Genomic DNA, 21,991 nt, shown 5'->3' with positions numbered 1-21,991 from the left:
AAGAGTATGTACTGTTAGGGGCGCCTGGGTGGCTCAGTCGTTAAGTGTCTGCCTTCAGCTCAGGTCGTGATCCCAGGGTCCTGGGATCGAGCTGCATATCGGGCTCCCCGGTCCGCGGGAAGCCTGCTTCTCCCCCTCCCACTCCCTCTGCTTGTGTTCCCTCTCTTGCTGTGTCTCTCTCTGTCAAATAAACAAAATCTAAAAAAAAAAAAAAAAAGAGTATGTACTGTTAATCTGGTTTCACACACTCTTAAACTGGGACAAGCTCTAACTCTGCAATCCTATCCGTTTGGTTGACTGGTTTCATTGTTGCGAGCTGGAATGTCCCAAACACTCTGAACACGATCCAAAAAAATAGGAGGTAAAATGTCTGTTGACTTTGGTTCTCTCTTGCAGTCATCCATTTGAGGGACAATGACAATATACACATTTGATCGCTTCCACATTCGTGTACTTGGCATAGCCATGTGTAATCAAATCCAAGGTCATTTTGATGTTGCATAATAATAGCTATCAGTAGCAGGTTTCTCACCACTGAGCAGCAGCACCACTTCCCCCAAATCACCAGCTGGATGCTCTTCTTATGAGCACTCTGCCTTTTCTGCTTCTTGTTCTTTTACATCCTAATGAGCTCCAGCTCTCAGCTGTTACTGAAGCATTTGCCTATAGACTGCCTACAGAATTTGTATGTATGATGTCAGGGTACCGGACTAAAGTTAATTGCTTTTTGCAAATGTTGCTGTAGCCGTTTGGCAAGGAGTTTTTATATACAACACCAAAAGCATGATCCATGAAAGAAAAAAATAGATGAGTTAAGCTTCATTAAAATTAAAAACTTCTGCTCTCTGAAAGACACTGTCAAGAGAATAAAAAGATACGCCAGAGACAGAGAAAATATTTACCAGACACATGTCTGATAAAAGATTTGTATCTAAAATATACAAAGAACTCTTCAAACTCAACAATAAGAAAACTAACAATCCAATGAAGAAATGAGAAAAAGACCTGAACAGACACCTCACCAAAGAAGATGTATGGATGGTAGATGAGCATGTGAGGAGATGCTCAACATCATCTGTCATTAGGGAATCACTAATTAAAGCTACTAGGCACCTACTAGAATGGCAAAAACCTAAAAAACTAGCAATACCAAATGCTGGCAAGAATGTAGAACAACTGGAACTCTCATTCATGCGGTATAGCACAGCCACTTTGAAAGTCAATTTCCAGTTTCTTAAAAAATAAAACATAGTTCTTAGGATATGATTCAGCAGTCAGGCTCCTGGGTATTTAACCAAATGAATTGAAAACTTGTATCAGTACAAAAAGCTGCCCACAAGTGGATATAGCAGCCTTATTCATAATTGCCAAGGACTGGAAGCATCCAAGATGCCCCACCATAGGCAAATAGAAAAACAAACTGTGGGACATCCATGCAGTGGAATATTATCTGGCAATAAAAAGCAATGAGCTACTAAGCCACAAAAAGACATGAAAAGTCTACGTACTATATTATTCCAACTATAAGATGTGAAAAAGGCAGAAGTATAGATACAGTAAAAAGATCACTAGTAGCTGGAGAGAGGAGAGGTAGAAGGATGAATAGGTGAAGCACGGGGGGCTTTTTGGGCAGACAGGCTAGTGTATATGATAGTATGATGGTGGATGCATGATATTATGCACTCGTCCAAACTCACAGAATATATGCCACCAAGAGTGAGCCCTAACAGAAGCTATGGACCTTTAGTTAATAAAATAGCAACAGCAAAAAGCAATGAACTATTGATCCATTTAACAGCTTGGGTGACTCACTCTCCAGGGAATTATGCTGAGTGAAAAAGCCAATCCCAAAAGGTCATACACTGTGTGATTTTATTTATGGAATAATTTTTAAATGGCAAAATTATAGAAGTAGGTAACAGCTGAGTGGTTGACTGGAGTTAGGGAGGGAAGTGAGAATGGTTATACAAGGCCAGTGAGAGATCCTTGTGGTAACAGACTATTCTGTATCTAAACTGTGGCTGTGAATACACAAAACTACTCATGTGATTAAATTCCGTAGAACTAAACACACACACACACACACGAGTACTGGTGAAACTGGGACATCTGAATAAGATCAGTGGATTGTATCAATGCCAATGTCCTGGTTGTGATATTTTAATATAATTTTACAAGATGTTAACATTGGGAAAAATTGGGTAATGGGTACATTATTTCTTACAGCTGCATGCAAATCTACAATGATCACAAAATACAAAACTTAATTTAAAAAAGTGTCTATATATTTGTATAGAGACATGTGTATTTAATGTGTTCTGTATTTAGTAATTTAAATAAAAATAAAACATCTATTTTTGAAAGTCCTTATGTCATATGCTATGAAGGGAATATAGTTAGACTCTAAGTATGTCTTATGAAGTAAAATAGTATAACTACTGGTCTTAACCATAAGGAAAATAGTCACCTTACTTTAGTGTAATTTTAGTATTCCTAAATAGGGATACATAATAGACTTAAGGTTTCAAAGACAGCCATGGTTATTACTGTTAGAAAAAAGTCAGTAAACTCCAGCATCCAGTATTGAAATCTTGGCTGTGTTGTAAAATAATTTGTCATCAAAGGGAAAGATAAAATTTGATGGATGTTAAGTTTAATTCATCACATTTCTAATACCTACCAGATATGAAACACTGTTAAGTGTTGCAGGAGTTACAGAAAAGATTAAAGCACAGTGTCTGTCCTCATGGCTTACAGTCTAGTCATGTATAATCATTCATTTATTCAACAAACATTTATTGAAATCCAGCTTGATTCCACACTTTGTGCTAGGCACCGAGTTTACTAACATAGTCTTTCCTTTCCTGGAACTCACAGTCGAGTAGGTAAACCTAGTACAAAATAGCATATGAAAACCATCATAAGAGAGGCACAAAGAATGACTAGGGCTTAAAGGAGAAAGAAATCACATTAGGTCAAGTGATCAGAGATTCACAGAGAATGTGGTACATGATATAGTCCTTGAGGGAAGGGAAAGGGTAGGACTTGGGGCAGTGGAATGTGGCATTCATGTGGACGCAAAGGTGGGGAAAAGCATAGAGCTTATTCTGTCATAGGTAATAGACCTATTTGACTGGACCCTAGTAAGGGAGTAGGTAAGAACATTGAGACTGGAAAGGCAGGAATGGAAGGACTTGGCAGGAAGTGTAGCTCTCGGAGATTTTTTATTCAAGGGCATAGCAGATTGGAACCACCTTTTAAGAAGAAAAATCAGTCAGTAGCATGTAGGGCTGGAATGAGATGGATGGGAGTCAGAGAGACTCCAGAGCATTGTGGGAAGTGATGAGGACCATTTAGGTGGCAACGGCAGTAAAAAGGAGGGACAGAACTGGAATACATAATCCAGTTGCTTGACATTTAACTATGAATGAGACTATAACTATGTATGAGAATCACCTGGATTGTTGTTAAAAATGCAGATTCCTGGCCCCCCACCTCCAGAAAATTCAAATGTTTGAATAAACATCCCAGGTGATTCTAATGAAGGTGGTCTGTATTAATCCCTTCCCTCATCCACCTAGGAAAGGTTCTTTTTAGAGATACCAGAAAAATCTCTCCAAAGGAGGAGATGGGCACCTATTGTGTGCTGGTCCCTGTCCTTGGGACTTTAAATGCAGTATCTCATTTGAGGAAGTAGGTATCCTAATCTATGTTTTATGGATGACTAAATTGTGGTTCACATAGATAATGTGATATTTCCCTGAGATTCCATGTCTGCCAAGAATGAATCATGATATCAAGCTCCGTCCATCAAGCATCAAAGCTGGGGGTGCTGATGCTCTTGCCCTGGACATCCGTGTTGTATCCTGGCATTCCATCTGAGCTCTGAGCAGACTGTGGTTTCTGGGCTTCTTCAGGCCTCTGGAGCCTCTTGTGTGAGCCAAAGCTTTGAGTCCTGTTCAGCTCTGTCGTTTGTCTAACACTCTGCAAGACTTGGAGAGTACCTGTTCTTTACCTCAAAGGGAATTTAGTCTAGTAGAACAGACTCATAAATTGATCATTTCAGACATGATCAGATCAGACATTTCAGATCATTTCATACATACTAAGTGATAAGATGCCCTGGGTTCTTTAACAGTACATGGGAGGATACTAATTTCCACCTGGGGGTTCAGAGAAGGCTGGAGGAAAAACTCTGCCACATTATGGTCTCCAAGCTCAGCTAGGCCCTCAGTCTGCTAAGCAATATCTTCATGTACCCAGTGCTTTTTCTCCCATTACTCACAATAATTATATCAAATGTCTGTCTCTGTTGTCATGTACTGCCTGCTCCATTTTTCTTCCAAGCCACTTGTATCCTTACCTCAGACAGAAGCTGCCAAATATGAATTCCCCCAACTTGCTGCCTCCCACCTGCTTCCCACTCACCTACTTTTCTCTAGCCTCAGGAAACTCTGTCCTTTTCCAAGTCAATATTTCCACTTATGCTCAGTTCTCCTCTTGGATGGGTAGCAAATCTACTTTATTTGGCCTACACATTTTATGTTTAAAATTTTTTAATTTAGTGCCTTTAGCTGAAGCATGGGTCCTTCAGTTCTTTTTTTTTTTTTTTTAGTCATTCAAGACACAGAGATAGAGAGAGAGAGAGAGAGAGAGCATGAGCAGGGGAGAGGCGGAGGGAGAAGGAGAAGCAGGCTCTCTGCTGAGCCAGAAGCCGGACATGGGGCTTGATCCCAGGACCCTGGGATCATGACCTGAGCCAAAGGCAGACGCTTAACCATCTGAGCCACCCAGGCGCCCCAGGTCCTTCAGTTCTTATTCCTACCTATTGCATTATATTTTTTATTTGTGTTATTTTTCTGGTCGCATTGAGCATTTTTGGAGATTCCTGGGCCTATAAGCATAGATCTCAAAGTTAAAACTAACTCCAATCTTCAACCGAGTCAACTACTGATATAGCTAGAAGGCAACCTCTTGAGAAGTGGGGCTGCTGTCCTACAGGATGGTCTGAGCAAGTGACCAGTGACTAGTGATGGTCAGTTACACTCTATAAACTTCATGGATTGGCCAGGGACTGCGTTCTTAAAGAAATAGAACATTGTCAATTACCTAACAGAGGGAATAGAGAACCTTTCCAGCCCCAGAATGACACTTCTACCCAAAGCCTGTCCCACTAGTGTAATAACCCGTACTCTGAATGGCCAATTGGAAGAGATCATTCTCAGCATCTGAAATGTCTTATATAGGAGGCTGTTTTTGTCAGCTCGGCTACCAGAACAACATACCATACACTGGGTGGCTTAAACAACAAACACTTATTTCTTATAGTTCTGGAGACTGGGAAGTCCAATATCAAGGAACTGGCAGGTTTGGCTCCTGGTGAGAGCTCTCTTCTTGCCTTCTTGCTGTGACCTTACATGGTGGAGAGAGAGAGCACTCTGGTCTCTCTTCCTCTTTTTATAAGGGTGTTGATCCCACCCTGTGACCTTATCTAAAACCTCATTACCTACCAAAGGTCCCACCTCTAAATACCATCACATTAGAGATTAGGGCTTCAACATACAAGTTTTTGTGGGGGCACAACCGTTCAGTCCATAACAGAGGTGTTAGCTTTCACCAACTGTTGCCTCATATGTGATGTGTAGAAGGATGGGAAGAAACAGATGCAGCATTTTCACTCATACATCTGGCATGTAAAAATATATCTGTGATATTTAGGGTTGTTAGTCACTTGAGATTAATTAAGGACAGGGAAAACACTGTCACCTAAATCTATTCCATTTTTCTCATATGTTACATATAAACAAATGCATACAGTTTCTTTTTCTAAGATTAAGAGTTTAAATGCACTTTTAAAATTACGTGTTAGTGTGGATTTGTTTTTCTTTGACTTTCTGTCCACTTAGTCTTCATAATTGCTCTATGAATCATTTGGTTTGGTCTGATACAATGTAATTTTTCAATCTGTTTTAAATTTTGATTATAAAAGCAAAACCGTAAGATTACCTAAAAGAGTATTGACTGGTTTAGACTTCCTTGGTCACTTTATTCTGTCATTTAGAAGAATACACAGGGTTTGGAAGCCCATCTGACTATTACAGCTCAACAATACAGAAAAAATGATTACAGCTGTTTGAGAGTGTCAGCATCATATATACCAAGCACTTACTATATTGCAGGAATCTCAGCTCTTTTGGGGTATTACAAAGAAGTCATACCGTATGTTTATCCTCAATGAATGTACCATTTAGTTGGAATATGCAGCATCCACATGAAACACCACAAGGAACTTCTGCAAAACACAACTGCTCTCAACTGTCCAGCTAATAATGTGTGTACATGCAAAAAAGGCATAAAGATGATTTAGAGCTGCAATAGTCTCATGAATGGAGCCATGTCAACCAATAATCTCCTGTCATAGCCTACTCTCTCAGTGATCTCCTAATTTCACTGGCACATGCCAAGACCAAAGTTCTGACTGAGCTAAGAGCTGGCAGTGCTGCCAAGGTGGGGGCAGTGCTGAGCCAGCCTAGAGAGAGGATGCATGGGGAAAAGCCTTTCCAATGAAATCTAGGGTGAGGGGAAGAGGATCTCTCAGACAGCTAGAGGGCTCATCTGGACCAGGTGATAAGTGTCACAGGTAACTCATTAATCTCCCTGCTCTGAAACTTCCATGCAGGTTAGCCTATGTATTGTTCAGCTGACTATAATTGACCTTGTGTTTTCAGACTGAGTTCTAGGACAGTTGAAGACTGTAAGATACCAAGTGAAAGTTATTGTGAGCCACAGATCAGACCAATGCTACTCAGGCTGGCTGGCCACCTCTTATCTTTTAGTACATATGTGACTCAATCCAAGAAGGAAACCCTGGGAATAACCCAGTTAGAAGAAATAATGGTAAAAATAGATCCCTTTTACAATAGCAAAAGAAGGTAAAACGTTCAGGTCTTTGTGAAGACAATACAGGTAGTGCATTTTTTGGTGAAAAATAAAAGAAGACTTTGAAGGTAAATGGAGAGCTGTTAATCTGGTTCTGAATGAGAAATGTGAATACCTTGAAGAGGTCAGCTCTTCCCATTATGTAGGGGTTCAGTGAAATTCCAAGCAATATCTTAAAGACTTTAAAAAACAGGTAGGAGTCCAGAGTTTATCTGAAAGGAAGAACAACCGAGATGAGCAAAGAAATATCTGAAACAGAGAGAAATGAGAGAGGACCCAGTGATGCCATATATTCAAGTTAGGTAAAACTCTAATAATGAAATTGTGTTGTACCACTTCAGAATTGGACAGATGAGAAAGAGAGAACAGATAAACCAGAATTAGATCCTATAGCATATTACTATTTAATGTGGATAAAGGGAAGAGTTATTCAGTCACTGGATTGAACATTTTTGTTAGTGAATTAACTAACAACTGCTTATAATAGCAGCCCAATTTATAGTGCCTTGACTAAATAGTCTGTCCACCCCTACACCTGACTTCTGCCCTCGCCCTGCCTCAAACCTGCACACAACAGTAAGGATTCTAGAGATGGGAGCCAGGGCTGCTATGGAAGCTTCAGGATGCCACTGGAGCTTCCTTTTATCATTCTGCTGGAACCAGTCTTAGCAGATGGCTTTAGTCCTCATGCAGAATGACTACCCTACCTTCAGCAGCATATCCACATTCCTGGAAGAAAAAATGAGGCAGGCATGTGCTAGCTGAGCCTGTCCTTTAACAGTCTTCCCCAGAAGCTCTATCCTTTGACTTTCATGTACTTGTCACTGACCAGAATTATGTTACATGGCCAGTTGTAGTTGCAAGGGAGTCTGGGAAACTCTAGTATTTTTAAATAATTCCCTGAACAAAAATCAGAACTTAACAGTTACACAGAAGGGGGGACAGATTCCATAAAGGCAGCCTGCACTGTGAGTCACAATTAGTTATCTGGGGGAAAAAAAATCCATGTGGATACTTTATTTTCTTCCCTGCACCTGCATCCTAAAAAATAGAAGAAAATGTATTATTAATACTAAAGGATATAATAACATGCCTGCACTTAAATTTTTACCACAAATCTGCTAAATATTTAGCATAAGAAAATTGTTTTAAGGAAGTATATCAATGCATTATCATTGTTCTTGTGGTGGGGTTCTGTTTTTATTTTTTTAAATTCTTTCTACTTTTTTAAATTTTCAAACTTTTTCACAAGAAGCATGTATGACTTTTATAGTTGGAAAAAAATAAACCTTATGTTAAAATGAAAATAAATAAAAGTAAATAGGTGCAGAACTTGTCAAATGCAATAGCATAATCTTAGAGGTGTATAAAGCTATTTCCCTGATAGGAAATGCTATGGTTTTCCAAAATTAGAAATCCATGGCCTCTAGATCTGTTTACTGCTATAATTCCCCCTAATGTGGAAAACTTGACCACATAATTTTGATGGTGCAACCATGAAGTCTGAATGAGAAAGCAAGTATTAGTGAAAAATGAGAGGAAAAATATTTTCTTTAGAAAAATAAGTTGGTAGCTCTGAAGAAGATAAATTTTTTAGTGTATGGCTCTATAATCACTATATGGAATTAAGTCAAATAAGGCATTTCATTAAATGATGGATTATTTGTGATTCTGGAACACCAGAAGGAACATGATATTTATGGCTGAATATAATTGGAAATTAGCAAGAACTCAAGACAGAGAACTGGAAGCTGTTGGCCACTGCTATGGAAATGGAAGACCAAAATGAGAATTACCCGTGATAGTCAAAGACAGAATCATACTAGGTATAATTAATGTGTCGAAGAAACAACACTCTTCTCATAAACATGGATGTTTATAGCAGCTTTATTCATAATTGTCAAAACTTGGAAGCAACCAAGATGTCCTTCAGTAGGTAAAGGAATAAATTAATTTTGGTACATCCAGACAGTGGAATATAATTCCTTGTTTACTGAGAGTTTTTATCATGAATGGGTGGTGGATATTGTTACTTTTTCTGCACCTATTGATATGGTCATGTGGTTTTTCTTTTTTAGCCTTGGTATGATGCATTACATTAATTAAGTTTTGAATATTGAACCAACCATGTATACATGGGATAAATCGCACTTGGTGTGGCATAAATTCTTTTTTTACTTTGTTGGATTTGACTTGCTAATATTTTGTTGAGGATTTTTGCATCTGTGTTCATGGGAGATATTAGTCTTTAGTTTTCTTGCAATGTCTTTGTATATTTTTGGCATTAAGTAATGCTGACCTCATAAAATGAATTAGGAAATAGTTCTTCTGCTTCTTTCCTCTGAAAGAGATTATTGAGAATTGATATAATCGATTCCTTAAATATTTGCTAGAGAAACTGGTATTTTTAGTAGGTGAAATTAAATAACTTACTTTTTAAAATGTCATGTGATTGATTAGATTCTTCATTATCAGTAAAAAGATACAATATTAGATAAAACTATAAAGAAAAGATATGTTTTTCAATCTACTAGAAAAAATTTTCAATAAATAGAAAAAATATCCATTACTTTTAGTCCATTCTGTCTAGATTAAGACCAATATAAAAATGGATTATAGATTTGTAAAACCTCTTCCAGGGATGTTCTAATTTTTTATATAACAGAGGACATCTCTTAGATTTTTAGTCAATCTGAAGAAAATCTAACTTTAAAACTATTTAAATGCAGGAAGGATGGTTCCCCTTACATGTCTCCTAAAAATTTGCCGCTTCCCTTTTCTCAAATCTTTACCATGAAGAGCTTCTGAGAATGTGTGTTGGGGTGGGGAAAAAAAAAAGGACGTTGAAACCACTGAATGAAAGAGTATTTTCTTCATTAAAATGAATAGTGTGACTGTGTTTACAACATGTGAAACATATCCATTTATTTAGAAGAACCTGACTGGATCCCCTTCCATTTTCATGAGGCCGGCCTGCTATTGATATTTCTGAGTCAAGGTAACTAACTAGACAGGGTTACTTCTATTCTGGATAGCACCTTCCTGTGAATTATTAAAAGGCGCCCCTGCCATCTGTTGGAAAACTGTTGTGATATGCTAGTTTTGTTAGAAGATGCTTTACTGCCCTCTGACAGACATTTTTTCATAGTAAATATACAAACTTATGATGTGAATTGCACCCCCTTGGACATGGTGCCATTGTGCAGGGTGCCTGCATAATCACAGGGGGCATTTGCAAGTAGGGGAAAAAAAACCCAGCACCATGGCAACACGTGTTTACAACATGTAAATGAGAAACCAGATTCATTGCAGTAACTCCTGGAAAGTTCCTGTTCAGCAAGTTGGTGGTATTGGAATGTTGTGGAGGTAGGGTGTGGGGAGGGGAGGGTTCTTTCATTGATGGCTTCCGTTATTGAGAACAAGAGCTTGGCTATTGCTCTTTCTCTGTCTTCCAGCCAGTTAGAAAGAGTCTACAAATTCCAACTACTTAGCCAAATGGAAAAGATTCTCTGTTTACAGAGAAAACACAAAGCCCGCTTCTTCCCCATCATTAAGCAGGCCGAGTATACTTAGCAGAACTTTTCCACTTAGGTGTCCAAGTTAAGGCTATCAGTGACTTTTTGCTTGAAATCTAAACATTTTAGAAACATTTTGTAGGGAAAACTATTCACAAGCCCTTTCAAAAAGAATCAAATAAATAGTTTGGGGGGTTTCCATCTTGGAATTAGGATGTTTATTTAAGAAACTCTAATAAAGCCCTCTTTCAAGCCCATGAAAATTATAGTCAGAATTGAGTGGCGGACTAAGGATTCAGGAAATAGCTATTGATTTGTGAGAGAGAGAGAGAGAGAAAAAGAAAAGGCCAAGGAATGAAGCAACTTGATGAGAAACTTTTGCTAATGGTTCTTATTTCCCCCACCTTTGAAAACGCATTCCACCAGCAGCAAAGTTTAAAACATTCTCACTCTCAGATTAGCCCACCTAGGCAAGAGTTAGTACTCAGGGCATGGCTCAGGCTGGGCTTCTGTGAGGAAAGGCATGAGAGTGGGTGGGGCTGACATATTGGCTGTCAGGCTTAGTACAAAAGGGATTTTCAGTGAAGGCAGGCAGGGCTATGAAGGAAGTACAAAGCCTCATGCCCAAGGGATTGGGCAGAAACCAGGGAAGAATCTGAGGAGAAGAACTGGTAAGGGAGATCCTGACTGGAGAGAGAAAGTTGCACCACAGAAGATTCCAGAAGGATGCCAGAGGTAGAGCCTTTTACAGGGTGGCCACAGATGAGCCCTAAGTAGAGAACCATGAAAGAAGCCAAACTAAATTGGACGCCAACCTGCTGTTTTATTTACTTTTCAAAACCTCCATGGGCAAGAAATCAGACAATTGTGAGGGAAACATAATATCAGAAAAGCATCAGAGAGATGCATAGGAATGGGTCACAAAAGACAGCTGAGAGTTCTAGACAGAAAAACTGGGGGCATGTGCAAATTGTATTTTGATCAAAGTGACAAAGCTGGGCAAGGACCTGGAAGTAAATATAGAAGTGTAGTAGTTCTGAAGTAGCCACACTGGAGATCAAAGGTTCTCAGTGATTTAGAAGAAAGAAGTAGCTTAGCCAAATGCCTCTGATGACATTTCACACTTTCCACCTTATGCTTCTAACTATTCTATGTAAATATAATCCCATATCAGTGACCCATTTAGGCTGTCTAACAAATGAACACTTTCAGAATTCCAAACCTGCTTGTTTTCTGCATTTCTTATTTCAGTGAAGTAATGGTGAGAGATGTATGTATGTTGAGTCCCTACCAGCACTTAGGTTTCTTTGATTTGGTAATGTTAAAAACCATATGGATGTGTAGGTAGATCATAATCCCCAGTTGAGCATTAGTTACTGCTGTGGCTGATGGGTGACTTAGTTGACCCATCAGCTGTATGGGAAGTCAGGGAGTAGACAAGAAACTTCCCGAGAAAAGACTAGCTTTTTAAAATTCACAGTGACCTTGCCTATTAGTAGGTGTAGTTCAAGAGTAACTTCCTGCAACCCATAAGATGAGCAATTTTCCCCTTTGGGCATGGGGTGGAACTAGGTGGAAAGTAAAGATAAAGAAGCCAGAAATCTCCACCCCATGTATCTACCTTGTAGGGTTATTAAAGATGAATTCAGTGGCTTTCAATCTTGACTGTACGCTAGACTCACTTGGAGTTTTTGTGAATTCTGATACCCAGACCAGGCCCCCAGAACCATCACATTAAAATCTCTTAGGACGGGACCCAGCATCAGCCTTTTATTGTGTGCTTTTAGTTCCACAGATGGTTCCGGTGTGCAGCCAAGGTGAGAACAACTGGATTAAAGGAAACAATGCTGGTGCCTGGCACCCTTTGGGTGCCCAAAGAGCATGAGCATTCTCTTCTTTGAATCATTTCCTGCTCCCCCAGCCTCCCCCTTTTCTGAACTTGCACAAGATAATGCTGTCTCTGGCTTGGTGGTTCAACATGTATCACAGATGACTTGGCCTCAGAGTTGGAGAATTCATTGTTAGCTCTGTGTTGAAAAAGAACTCTCTTCTATTTTCACTTTGAATGTACCATCTCCTCACTTGTTTCCTGTTTTCATCTTCCTTCCAGTATTACTTAATTTCCTGCACCCAGAATCTGTGGATTTAGGAAGCATTCTGACTTCTGTGTCCCTAGTGATTGAATTTAGCTAAACCTTCTCGAGCACTTTAGAAAGTCAGGGTGGATCTAAAGTTTAAGGAATAGAGAGGGTTCCTAAAAATAGAACACAATTCATCCATTTCAGTTAAAAATGCCTTCATGTTTTCCAAGCATTTTTCAACTCTTAAGCGTTTTTAATAAGCTCACTTATGAGTCTTGTTGAAAAATAAATAAAATACACTTGTTTTCATTAAGGGAAGAGATCTTTTTCCATCTTAGTTGGTATTGTTGAAGGAGACAAAAAGGAGTCCAAAACTTGGCAAAGGACTACATTATTAGTGACATATTGGTCACAGATGTGCTGTGGTAGAGCTACATTTTCTTCCGTCAATTATTATCTTACCCACAAACTACATATGAAAGCCCAGATAACCTCTTTACCAAAGGGAAGGATGACAAAAAATGATACTTGCAAAATCTCTATTTTTAAGGTATTCTAAATGTGTTTTTATAAATAGACAAGTGACACACGTCCATTGGCTATTTGTATGTTTAAAGGAGAAATAATGCTAGATGATGCCCTTATCATGGATCCCAAATGCCTTAAGCAAGTGCTGATATACCGAGGTAATTTTTGGCAATACTAGTGAATTATAAGATTTTCTTTCCTTAACAATTCTTAAGAAAATCAAGGAGGCACACTCAAGAGTCAGAAGGGAACTCTCTTTAGTAATTTTATTGGTTGAATTGGTGGGCCTTTGAAGCAGAGTATAAGGAGTTCACATTGTATTCAGTTGCAGAAAGTCCTAAAAAGACTCCAAGGAGAGTATTGACAAGCCAACTCTGGAAACAGAGTTAAGATTCACTTGGGGAGGAAATGATGTTGGCATCCCATGAAGGCAGTTGTAATAGATGAATGTAATTCCAGACCTAAAGCTTTGACCATAAGGATGTAATGGAGGGAAAAGATATGACGTAAAAAAAAAAAGGATTAAGAAACACATTTGATGGACGTAAAAATAATAATGACAAACTAAAACTTTATTATAATTTTAAAACTCATCTTGATAAGAAAACTAGACAAGGCAATAACTCCTGGAAGGATGACAGATACTTCAATTTCTAGCATGTTTAAATTGATGAGCTAACCAGTTTGAAAGGTCATGTAAATTGAAAGTGATATGAAATTGAACAAAAGGGAAAAATTAGAAGAAGAATTAGTGCCTTACCTATGTAAGAAGCTGAATTAGACAGAGAAAAAACAATGTAGCCGACTTCCCTGATATATAGGTAGAAGGTTATCTATTTGCATTTTTAATTCGGCAAGAATATGTATGATTTAGTGATCTGACGATTGCAAAGACAGATGGCCTTGAATCAGGAGATTGTGATATACTTTTCAGCCCCCAGACTATTTAATAGTACTGTCAAGGGAACGTCAGTGTTTTGATGTGTATCCAGTACTGTACAGCGTCTTGTGTATTGTTTGATTTTATAAGTTCAAGATGTAGTACTCTACAGCTTTTTAAAAATAAACCTGTAAGAAGACTTCAGTTCTTTTCATTCTCAAAGTCCCTTGTTTTGTTGCTTCCCATTTCCCTAGGAAAGTGACAATATTCGAGGACCCTGATCAGAACATTCACCTGAAAAACCTGTCTCTCCATCAGGCAGCCACAGAGGAAGAAGCTCTAAATCTGCTCTTCTTAGGAGACACCAACAGAATGATTGCTGAGGTAATAAACTTTTCTCCGCAAGCTGCTTTTCCATATTATAAGATCTAATAGAATTTTAGGGACAGAACAACCTCAAAGACAATCTCATCCAGATTTCATGTCACAGGTAAGAAATTCTAGATTCAGAGAACTGAGACTTTCCCAGGGTCATTCAGCTTAGTTAAGAAGCATCTCTAGACTGGTACCTTTGATATTTTCAATTTTCTACAAATTAGTTTGCAGATAACCAATGGAAACTCCTTAAATGTTTTAATCATAGGAATTTTTGCATAATTTTTGAAATTTAAAAATACACAGTTCATTATTCCTAACCTCAGATCCTCCAAATATTGGCGCATGTTTACGGATCCATATATTTTCATGTATTTAGGAAATTAATATTTATATGGCATTTAGAACAATACATGGAACATGAGAAGTGCTGTATGTGCGGCTGTTGTTGGCAGATCTGCATGTCTACGCCATGGGGTGTAGTAAGAATGCCTCAGTGCAATATTTGGAATGTATTTATACTAAAACTTACTTATTGTTAATCTAACATTGGAGCTCATTGGGTGCCTGTATTTCACCTGGAAACCCTAGACAGGAGTCAGGACTGACTAAGCGTGGTCAGAGGCCCTGACCCTAACCAGTTACTGATTGAAGATGGAGCATCACAAAGCTCTCACCCAGCGACACTGAAGTAAAAGAATGGGTGTGGGGGTGGTGTGGGAACAGTCCCCCAAATGAACAGCTTACCATTAACACTGGCACTTCCTTTTTTTTTTTTTTAATTGAAGTATAGTTAACATACGATGTTATATTAGTTTCAGGCGTACAACATAGTGATTTGACAAGTCTATACATTATTCAGTGCTTGCCACCATGAGGTGGTCACCGTTGGCCCCATGCAATGTTACTACAGTATTACTGACTATACTCCCTATGCGGTACTTTTCATCTCTGTGACTGATTTATTTTATAACTGAAAGTTTGTACCTCTTAATCCCCTTTACCCATTTTACCCATCCTCATCTACCTCACCTCTGGCAACTACCAGCTTGTTCTTTGTATTTAAGAGTCTGTTTGGTTTTGTTTGTTCGTTTTGTTTTTTAGATTCCACATATAGGCGAGATCACATAGGATTTGTCTTTCTCTGTCTGACGTATTTCACTTAGCATGATGCCTTCTAGGTTTATCCATGTTGTTGCAAGTGGCTTTTTAATGGCTGGTAATATTCCATTGCTTCTATATACCACATCTTCTTTATCCATTCATCCACTGGTGGACATTTGAGTTGCTTCCGTATCTTGGCTATTATAAATAATGCTGCAATAAACATAGGGATGCCTATTATTTTTGAATTAGTGTTTTTGTGTTCTTTGGGTAAATATTCAGTAGTAGAATTACTGGATCGTATGGTAGTTTTATTTTTAATTTTTCAAGGAACCTCCATATTGTTTTCCACAGTGGCTGCACCAGTATGCATTCCCACCAACAGTGCACAAGGGTTCCCTTTTCTTCACATCCTTGCTAATACTTGTTATTTCTTGTCTTTTTGATACTAGCCATTCTGACAGGTGGGAGGTGATGTCTCATTGTAGTTTTGATTTGGATTTCCCTGATGGTAACTGATGAACATCTTTTCATGTGTCTGTTGGCCATCTCTATGTCTTCTTTGGAGAAATGTCTGTTCATGTCTTCTGCCAATTTTTTAATTGGGTTATTTGTTTTTTTGGGTGTTGAGCTGTGTCAGTTCTTTATGTATTTTGGATATTAACCTCTTATCAGATTTATCATTTGCAAATATCTTCTCCCATTCACTAGGTTGCCTTTCTGTTTTGTGGATGGTTTCTTTTGCTGTGCTTTTTATTTTGGTGTAGTCACAATAGTTTATTTTTGCTTTTGTTTCTCTTTCCTGAGGAGACATATCCATAAATATGTTGCTAAGGGCAATGTCCAAGAGATTACTGCCTGTGTTTTCTTTTAGGAGTTTTATGGTTTTAGGTCTCACATTTAGGTCTGTAATTCATTTTGTGTTTATTTTTGTGTATGGTCCAGTTTCATTCTTTTGCATGTAGCCGTCCACTTTTCCCAGCACCATTTATTGAAGAGATTGTCTTTTCCCCATTGTATATTCTTGGCACTTTCCTTTTTAAACCATGCTTCCTGAGTTCTATGTTTTACCTTGTCTCTGATAACAAGCAGTGGGTGAGGTTAGTAAGCTGGGAGGATAAGAAGTCTGAGAAAATCTCTATCAAATGATTTTTTCTTCCTGTCCATTTCTACTTTCCAGAATGTACTGCCTTAGATATAACATGAATAAATGGAAACCAAATTCAGATAGTGAAAGCATGGTGCTGTCATCTGTTATTCTGAATCCTTAGTTTTGCTGTTTTTTACCAGTTCTGCATGAATGCTTTCCAATAGACTAACGTATATAGGTTGAGTTTATGTGCCACATGTAACATGGATTTAAGAACCTTGAAATTATTATTTTCATTTAAAGAAAGTTTTATGTGTTTCTTAATTTCCAAATATCTTGTTTTGCTTTCCAATGTTTTGCATTTGTGTTTTGCTTCAACATTAATTGCTCATGTGATCATCCACCGTGATCTTATTTGTCATAATTGAAGCTTAAGAAATAAAAGCGGGTTCAGAATTAGGGAGATAATGACAAAAGATTTAGAATGCCCTACTAAAAATCCTGATTCTCCATACACAGTTTAATAAAGAGCAAACCTAGAGATACAGGATATAACTGAGTCCTGGCCACCAACAGAACATGAAAGAGAGAAAAAGTAAATTTGTAAATGCTATTGGAAAACAAATAGAGAAACCTGTCCCTGCCACGATGCTAACCTTCCTCCAGAGGTGACTCATGCCTACAGAAACCTAGGCCTTCCCCTCACAATTATATTCTCTCATCTTGAATGGGTTACAGAGGGAGGGCTCCTGCCCTGGTTCACCATGACCTCTATTAGCTTAAAAGCTTGGCTATTTGATATTTCAAAGTTATGCATTAACTTTAGCTGATGGCATATTTTCAGATTATTGTTTTCTAAAGTTTTGAGGACTTTAAACTTCTTTGTGCCAGAGTATCTGTCATGTTCTACCACCTTACAGAATTCCAACAGACTTCTCCTATTACTGCTGAGTATCTAATAATAGTATCATAAATAGCTAAAACCTGACAAAGTTCAATCCTAATAATGTTGGTTGTGCATTATTTTTTTATTTATTCATTTTTTTTCTATGTAAAGCCCAATTTCTTTTTTTTTTTTTAAAGATTTTATTTATTTATTTGACAGAGAGATTGACAGCGAGAGAGGGAACACAAGCAGGGGGTAGTGGGAGAGGGAGAAGCAGGCCTCCCACTGAACGGGGAGCCCGATGCGGGGCTTGATCCCAGCATCCTGGGATCACGACCCGAGCCGAAGGCAGACACTTAACAACTGAGCCACCCAGGCGCCCCAAGCCCGATTTCTTTTAAACCAAGTCTGATAGGTTTTGGATGTTTCTGTGCTTGCTTTTTATTTTTTCTTTGGTAGTGGTAGCTACTTGTTACATCAAGAACCTGCTCAATAGACTTGGCACTGTTGTGGACACTTTCTACATGTATATGTTATTTTTGATTCTTATTTTATAGATAGAAACTGAGGCTCAAAGAGTTAGACTACTTGCCCAAGGTCACACAACTAACTAGCAAATGTCAGGGCCACGGTTCAGCTTCAAGTCTGACTGATTTAGAAGCTTGTGCTTTTTCCTTTTATTACATCTCATAAGTACAATAATCAAACTGACATATGTCAACTTTTTCAAGGGAGGACATATTTCTGAGTTATTTAAAAAGTATAGCAAGTATTTAGCACTCAGTTTATCTCTTGAATTCATTGAAAGCAAATACATAAAAATATAAAGGAAGACTATCAATCACTGGAAACACCTTATTATTCAGAGCCTCTAAAAAAGTATGTTTTAGATTACAACCTAGCTGTCAGAATATAATTTGTCAGCACAGAACGAGCTTACCAGGATAAAAAGAACACACTAATCATTTTTTTCAAATGAGGTTCCCAATTTCCCATTTACGCAGAGACATACAGAAGTTGCCATGGTAACCAGAAAATATTTGCAAAACAGTGCCTGAATCTGAGGGACACAGAGTGGAGCTCTCTTTCCTTTAGTGTTCTCTACCCCTAGCCAACATTCTAAGGAAAAGTAATTAAGAGTAGCTTCATCCTCTTCTTATTTATTCAGAACTCTTAAATAATTTCTGTAATCCTACTAGTGTTTAGAATATAACCTGATTGTGTCCTTAGGGTAGGTTTTTTAAAACAGTTGACTTGCTGTGCCAAAGAGGATAAATTGTCAAAGCTGAACTGTGTGTGACCCAGTGTCAGAGCCCACCAGTAGCAAGTATGACTTGATACTTTTCTATCTTACCACTGAAATGTTTCCATCAATTAATCAAATCTAATTGACCAAGACATTCTGCATTTGGCTGTTAAGCCCTGCAAAGTCCTCTTGCTGGGACCATTGGCTCAGCCCCACCCATGATCTAGAGCATTCTGTGCCCAAGTGTGGCCTGAGGTAACTTGCACTAGAATACCCTGTAGTAGTCAAGAGACCTTTCTTGGGTCTCATTTCTGATCAGTGGATTCAGAATCTCTGCGGTGGAGCCCAGGAGTATGCATTTTAGCATTTTATTTTATTTCTTTTTGCTAGAACATGTACAAAACTGTATTTTAAAAAATTACATTTGTCCCCTCAACTGGAGTAAGCTCTTTCAGGGCCCGGATCTTTTTATATTTTCTTCATCTTTGGGTCCCCAGTATCTCGAGCACTGCCTGACATACAGTAAGGGCTTACAGAAATGCTTAATGAATGCAAAACCTGCAGATCTAAAATTTTTTATTTAATTTAATTTAATTTTAATTCCAGTGTAGTTAACATACAGTGTTATATTCATTTCAGGTGTACAATATAGTAATTAGACACTTTCATACATCATCCAGTGCTCATCACGACAAGTGCACTCCTCAGTCCCCATCACCTGTTTCACCCAAACTCCGACCCCCTCCCCTCTGGTAACCATAAGTTTGTTCTCTATACTTAAGAGTCTGTTTCTTGGTTTCTCTCTCTCTCTCTCTCTTTTTCCTCCTTGTTCATTTGTTTTGTTTCTTAAATTCCACATATGAGTGAAATCATATGGTATTTGTCTTTCCCTGACTGACTTATTTTGCTCAGCATTATACTCTCTGGCTCCATCCATGTTGTTGCAAATGGCAAGATTCCATTCTTTTTTATGGCTGAGTAATATTCCATTGTACTTATATACCACCTCTTCTTCATCCATTCATCAGTCAATGGATACTTGAGCTGCTTCCCTAATCTGACTATTGTACATAATGCTGCTATAAACATACTGGTGCATGTATCCCTTTGAATTAGTGTTTTTGTATTTTTGGGGTAAATACCCAATATTGCAATTACTGGATTATATGGTAATTCTATTTTTGACTTTTTGAAGAACCTCCTTCCTGTTTTCCACAGTGCTGCACCTGTTTGCATTCCCACCAACAGTACATGAGGGTTCCTTTTCTCTACATCCTCACTGACACTTGTTGTTTTTTGTGTTTTTGATTTTAGCCATTCTGACAGGTGTGAGGTGATATCTCCTTATAGTTTTGATTTGCACTTCCCTGATGATAAGGGGTGTTGAGCATCTTTTCATGTGTCTGTTGGCCATCTGTAGGTCTTCTTTGGAGAAATGTCTGTTCACATCCTCTGCCCATTTTTTAATTGGGTTATTTGTTTTTTGAGTGTTGAGTTGTATGAGTTCTTTATCTACTTTGGATACTAACCCTCTATTGGATATGTCATTTGCCATCTTAGCATAAATGTGCTCAGGCTAAACCTGGCAGCAGTTTGGGTTTTACCATTAAGAAGCTGGTTGAAACCCACTCTCAGATAAGAATGTGGGCAAGTCCATATTCTACACTCTTGCCAACACCACAAAATCTGAAAGTTCTGCTAATTTGGCAGGCAAAAAAAAATCTTGTTTTCATTTATTTACCATTTGCATTTCTGTTTTTATGTCTTCTAATTGTTTTTCTCTTGGAGTCTTAGGGTAAGTCTGTTGATTTGTTGGCTCTATGAGGGCTGAGACTTGGTCTTGTTCACATCCACCATACCTAGAAACAGAACCTGACATATAATAGGTGCTCAGTAAATTATCATTGAATGAATGAACATTAAAGATAATAACTTTTTGCCTTTGTCATATATTTAGCAAATATTTTAAAATTTTATAAATTTTCTTTTGGTTTTTCTTTTTTTTTTTTACTATAGTTAAGTGGTTCTTTTTATTTTATGGTTTCTGCCTTGGATGCCATGCTTAGACATACAATAGCTCATTGATGAATAATTCTACTTATTAGAAAGCATTTTGTTTTTTTTGAATTGAAATTTGATGCCCAGTAGCAACCATCCCATTGTTCACATTTTGACCTGGGACATGGAAAAGGATCATCATCATCAGGAAGGAGTGGATCTTATCAAAGATTTCTGGGGCATGGGGATTTTACCTGAATCTTGAAAAAGGCTATCCTGAATTAATAAAATCAGGGTTCATTTTGAATCCTCCTTCTAGAAGTAGCTTCCATTGTTAAAAGTGCCATTAAATATTCATTTCGAGGAGTTGTAATGTTGCTCAGAGTGAATCATTAGACTAATACAAGCCTCTTTTACAAGCCAGTTTGGACAAGAGAATGGTATCTGGGTTGTCTTCTACCAAAACTTCATAGTAGTGTCTGTTATGGGCTGAATTGTGTCCTTCCCCCTCCTCTTCATTCATATGTTAAAGTCCTAACCCCCAGTACCTCAGAATGTGACCTTATTGAGAGGTGGGGTCTTTATAGAGGTCATCAATTTAAAATGAGGTCATTAGGGTGAGCCCTAATCCTGTATGACTGGTGGACTTATAAAATGGGGAAATTTGGAGATAGATACATATCCAGGGAGAATGCTGTGTGAACACAAAAACACTCATCTATAAGCAAGGAGAGGGGCCTGGAACAGATCCTTCCCTCACAGTCCTCAGAGGGATGAACCAACCCTGCCAAAACCTCCATTTTGGACTTCTAACCTTAAGAACCATTAGATGATAAACATCTGTTGTTTAAGCCCCCAGTTTGTTGTACTTTGTCATGACAGCCCTGGAAAACTAATCCAGTGTCCAGATAACCTAGACTGTATTTTCTTTCTTTTTCTTGTTTTTAATTTTTTTATGGTTATGTTAATCACCATACATTACATCATTGGTTTTTGATGTAGTGTTCCATGATTCATTGTTTGTGCATAACACCCAGTGCTCTGTGCAGAACGTGCCCTCCTTAATACCCATCACCAGGCTAACCCATCCTCCCACCCCCCTCCCCTCTAGAACCCTCAGTTTGTTTTTCAGGATCCATCGTCTCTCATGGTTTGTCTCCCCCTCCGATTTCCCCCCTTCATTCTTCCCCTCCTGCTATCTTCTTTTTTTTTTTCTTAACACATATTGCATTATTTGTTTCAGAGGTACAGATATGATATTCAACAGTCTTGCACAATTCACAGAGCTCACCATAGCACATACCCTCCCCAGTGTCTATCACCCAGCCACCCCACCCCTCCCACCCCAG

General features: G+C 38.3%; 1 protein-coding gene across 2 annotated transcripts in view; it reads left to right on the top strand.

The window, feature by feature from the left end:
• Positions 1-21,991, top strand: part of KIF6 (kinesin family member 6) — a 296,650-nt gene that overhangs the window by 89,391 nt on the left and 185,268 nt on the right. For both annotated transcript variants that reach the window (XM_081828121.1, XM_081828120.1), the window contains exon 6: positions 14,198-14,327. In XM_081828121.1, coding sequence (XP_081684247.1) covers positions 14,198-14,327 — 130 coding nt within the window. The remainder of the gene's footprint in view (positions 1-14,197; positions 14,328-21,991) is intronic.

This window comes from Leptonychotes weddellii, chromosome 8 (assembly GCF_054177405.1).
Source record: "Leptonychotes weddellii isolate Sample4059 chromosome 8, ASM5417740v2, whole genome shotgun sequence".
Taxonomy (NCBI): Eukaryota; Metazoa; Chordata; class Mammalia; order Carnivora; family Phocidae; genus Leptonychotes; species Leptonychotes weddellii.
Note: the sequence above shows the minus strand (reverse complement) of the source record. Positions and strands in the feature narration are given on the sequence as shown.